Consider the following 4,686-nt stretch of genomic DNA (forward strand, 5'->3'; position numbering starts at 1 on the left):
GTACGGTTAATAAACCATGTTTTTTACTAAATACAATCACGGGAATTATCCTTTTCCCTACAATTTTGGGGGCTCAGCCGGGATACAACCGGAATACTATCGGAATCCTTGTGCGCGATGTATCAAGAGGAACGACATCGCATGTAAAAGTAATCGGCAAAAGACGGTAGAGAAGACATTGGCAACAGAAGCATCGAGAAGCCATTACCGAATCTACAGGAAGATAAAGACGACTACGATAGAGGACTACGATATTGGTAATAGAGTACATCCAATCAGGTGGGAAACTAGCGTTAAAACATAGCAATGGAAAAATTCGAGCAAGTTAAGACGATTGCAAATAACTTCAAAACGAGTTCAAAGAAGGCAGTTCAAGCACTGCATACATTAATTTTCGAGCAAGAGGGAGATAGAGAGAATCGGAAACGATTACGAGAGTTCAGAGGTTTTCTATTCGCTATAAATTCAGAAGAGTATAAATCGAAAATAGCGTATGTGGAATCTAACCTCATTTGGGCAGATTTAGTGTCTGTATGCAATATTCTAGCGATCGAGTACTCAGGGACAAAACGAGAATTGAGTCAACGCTTGTGCGATAGCCTGATAGACCTCAATTCACTCAACAGCTGCGACGAATCTGATAAAGAAGAAAATGCAGGGGATAGCGACATACAAGAGCAAGAGTCAAGCGAAAGCGATGAAGATGCAAAACGAAGAAGCCGAAAACAAGACAGTAAAGACGTAAAAAGACGAACAAGGAAGACGAAGTATAAAGAAGTAGCAGGAGAAGACGAAGAAGATAAAAACGAAGACGAAGAGGATAAAAACGAAGACGAAGAAGATGAAGTTGCAGAAGATCAAAATGAAGATGAAAATGATCAACGATCAGTCGAAACAAACCCCAGAGTGACTAATGCCAAATTTACCATGACGTTTCGAGACGTGGAAGATTCCATTAGGCACTACAACGGAGACGACAAATATCCGATGGAACGCTGGATCATGGATATAGAAGAAGCGGCTGAGTTATTTGGTTGAACAAATATTCAGAAACTAATATTTGCAAAGAAATCGCTAAAAGGCCTGGCAAAATTGTTTATCCAAGGCGAAAGAGGCATAACATCTTGGGAGAAGTTAAAGAAGGCGCTTAAAGAAAAATTCAGTCAGAAGATGAATAGTGCTGAACTACATAAATTATTAAGTAAAAGAAAAATAAAAAAAGATGAGTCAGTGCAAGTGTATTACTTAGTTATGGAAGAGATAGCTAGCAGAGGTAATATTGAGGATGAAGCGCTGTACTGTTACATTGTAGATGGCATAGAGGATAGCACAATCAATAAAAATATTTTATACGGAGCAAAAAACGCCAAGGAATTTAAAGAGAAATTAAAAGTATATGAAAAAATAAAAGCAAAGTCTACAATCCCGAGCAAATCAACGAACATAAGCGCAAGCAAGAAGACGAAGCCAAAGGACAAAGAAGCAACCAGATGCTACAATTGTGGTGAACTAGGTCACAGAGCGAGCGAGTGTGATTCTAGAAGCAAGGGTATGAAATGCTTCAATTGTAACGAATTTGGACACAAAGCAACTGAATGTAAAAAGGAAAAAGTGAAAGGGAAGAAAGAAGAAGAAACAACGATAATGAAAACAGAATCCGTGAATAGTCGCGATCCACCAAAAAATATGTACAAGATAGTCGAGATGAGGAAAGAGAAAGTAAATGCTTTAATAGACACAGGCAGTCAGTTTACTATTATCAATGAGAAAGTCTACGGAAAGACCGGATCACCGGAATTAACAATATCCACGATACTTTTCTCAGGATTCGGAAAGCGTGAAGTGAAGCCTATGGGGTATTTCGAGGACATAATCGCCATTGACAACGAATCCTTCCAATCAGTTGTATACGTAGTACCCGATGACGTAATGAGTATGGAAGCCGTGATCGGAAATGAATTATTATCACAAGCGGAACTGAAAGTTGGACCAGAGGGTATATCTATTACAAAGATACATGAAGATATGGTGTTTCCAGTTAACTACGTTACAGAAGAGGAGATGCAAGACACTTCGCATATTATCTGCAGAGAAAAAAGAAAAGAAGTAGAGCACCTCATCGCAGATTATCAACCTCGGAAAGTGAAGAATGCTGACATTGAGATGACCATAACGGTTAATGATGATCGAAAAGTAACCGTAAGACCAAGACGCTTACCATTTCACGAAAGGAAGATAGTGGACGAACAGGTAGAGCAATGGATCAAGGACAAAATCGTGGAGCCTTGTTCATCTGATTATGCCAGCCAAGTAGTGATAGTAAAAAGACGGGGCGCCAAGAGTCTGCATAGATTATAGAGCACTGAATCAAATAGTTGTCAAGGACCACTCTCCACTTCCATTGATAGACGATATACTAGATAGATTGCAAGACGCTCGAGTATTTAGCTCAATTGATCTCAAAAACGGTTTTTTCCATGTGCCAGTAAGAGAACACGACCGTGTCGACGAAGAGGATGCCATTAACAATCTCAAATTAGTACTGAAACGAGCAGAGGAATACGGCCTCGAAATTAACAAGAAGAAGTGTCAGCTGTTACAAAGGCGCATTGAGTTCCTAGGATACATCATTGAAGATGCCAAGTTATATCCATCAACTGAAAAAACGAGAGCAGTCTTAAGATTTCCAGAGCCACAAACGACGAAGGAAGTACAAAGTTTTCTTGGCATTACGGGATACTTCAGAAAATTTATCCCAAATTACTCAAGGATCGCCAAACCTCTGAGTGACTTACTGAAGAAGGATGCAGCATTTCAATTTAAGGAATCAGAAAGAAATGCCTTCACGAAACTGAAGAGATGTCTGGCAGAGGAACCGGTATTAAATATATATAATCATACTTATGAGACTGAAGTCCATACGGATGCCAGCCAGGACGGCTTTGGTGCAGTTTTACTCCAAAGATCACCTTCAGATAATGAATTGCATCCGATATACTTTATGAGTAAGAAAACCAGTGATGCTGAGAGAAAATTTTCCAGTTATGAGCTTGAAGCTCTGGCGGTGGTAGAAACTTTAAAGAAGTTTCGAGTTTACCTCTTGGGCAAATCTTTCAAGGTGGTCACCGATTGTTCTGCGCTTCAACAGACGATGCGTAAGAAGGACTTAATACCACGAATCGCTAGATGGGTTCTGTATCTGCAAGACTTTGACTTTACGATGGAACGCAGATCGGGATCAAGAATGACGCATGTGGATGCTTTGAGTCGGTATCCAGTAATGACAGTTTTTAATCATGACGTTACTCCAAAGATTAAAAGGGCGCAAGAGGCTGACAAGAATATACAAATTATTAAGCAGCGCTTAGAAGAAGCTTCTTATGAAGGATACCACGTACTTAATAGTGTAGTCTACAAACAAGAAAAGGGATACAATTTGTTGATGATTCCCAAGTCCCTTCAAGACGAGATTATAAGACGCGCTCACGAACAGGGTCATTTCGCAGCTAAAAGAACAGAAGAGAAGCTCAAACAAGAATACTACATCCCTGATTTGCGCACAAAAGTCGAGAAATGCATCACCAATTGCATAAAGTGCATTCTTGTTAACAAGAAACCTGGGAAAAAGGAAGGCTTTCTGCATCCGCTAACTAAAGAAGATGTACCTCTCCATACTTACCATATAGACCATCTAGGACCGCTTGAGTCAACAAATAAAAATTATAAACATATTCTTGCCGTAATTGACTCTTTTACGAAGTTCGTATGGATGTACCCAGTCAAGTCGACTACGTCCAAAGAAGTTATTGAAAAATTGGAATTACAGAAGAATATCTTCGGAAATCCAACTTGCATCATCTCAGAGGAACAGCGTTCACAGCCAATGAATTTGAAGATTATTGTCGTCAAGAGGATATTAAACATATTAAGATTACAGCCGGTCTGCCGAGAGCGAATGGTCAAATCGAAAGGATTAATCGCACCATTATACCTGTCTTAGCCAAATTATCTATCGAAGATCACACTAAATGGTATAAATACGTTCCCAGATTGCAGCAAATGTTAAATTCAACGTACCAACGCAGTATAAATACCACTCCGTGCGAATTATTAATAGGAGTCAAGATGAGAATGCAGGACGAAAGATGAAAGACGTACTAGAGCAGGAAATGATAAACGATTTCGAAAATTCCCGACAACAATTAAGAAACGAAGCAAGGAAACAAATTGAGAAGGTGCAACAAGAGAACCAGAGGCAGTACAACCTGCGTCGCAGGCCTCCCTTCAAATATAAGCTTGATGATCTAGTGGCAATCAAGCGGACACAACTAGGACCAGGCTTAAAGCTGAAGCCCAACTATCTGGGTCCGTACCGCATCGTTAAAGTCAAACCAAATGACACTTACGATGTCATAAAAGAAGGCCATCAAGAATGACCCATAAAAACAACCACATGTGCGGAATATTTGAAGAGCTGGGTGGAGGACAACGATCTTGTATCATCCGGATGATGTATCAGGACGGCCGAATTGTGGGACCGCCGGGATCAATGACGGCGCTAAAATCGGTCTTGCCGACGGGATGGCGTCAGAAGACTCGGAAGGAGGGCGCTGCATACGGAGGGCGCTGTGTAAGAAAGGAAAGGGCAGTCTACAGAGTTAGACCCATGACTCAGATCAGATTATC

General features: G+C 40.5%; 1 protein-coding gene across 1 annotated transcript; it reads left to right on the forward strand.

The window, feature by feature from the left end:
* Window positions 1-306: 306 nt before the first annotated feature.
* On the forward strand, window positions 307-4,436 carry LOC108757418 (uncharacterized). Its single transcript, XM_018501827.1, has 4 exons — window positions 307-1,033; window positions 1,082-2,287; window positions 2,376-3,940; window positions 4,050-4,436. Exons 1-4 carry the CDS (start codon window positions 307-309, stop codon window positions 4,434-4,436), a joined length of 3,885 nt encoding a protein of 1,294 aa, XP_018357329.1.
* Window positions 4,437-4,686: the final 250 nt, after the last annotated feature.

The sequence above is a fragment of the Trachymyrmex cornetzi genome, unplaced genomic scaffold (assembly GCF_001594075.2).
Source record: "Trachymyrmex cornetzi isolate Tcor2-1 unplaced genomic scaffold, Tcor1.1 scaffold1417, whole genome shotgun sequence".
In the NCBI taxonomy this organism is placed as follows: domain Eukaryota; kingdom Metazoa; phylum Arthropoda; class Insecta; order Hymenoptera; family Formicidae; genus Trachymyrmex; species Trachymyrmex cornetzi.

What these genes read in the sequence shown, in the direction of transcription:
- LOC108757418 (XM_018501827.1), top strand. Translation starts at nt 307, where the DNA reads ATGGAAAAATTCGAGCAAGTTAAGACGATTGCAAATAACTTCAAAACG. An exon ending in AGAAGCGGCTGAGTTATTTG is followed by an intron (nt 1,034 to 1,081) that starts GTTGAACAAATA and finishes AATCGCTAAAAG; the next exon opens with GCCTGGCAAAATTGTTTATC. An exon ending in GGACAAAATCGTGGAGCCTT is followed by an intron (nt 2,288 to 2,375) that starts GTTCATCTGATT and finishes TGAATCAAATAG; the next exon opens with TTGTCAAGGACCACTCTCCA.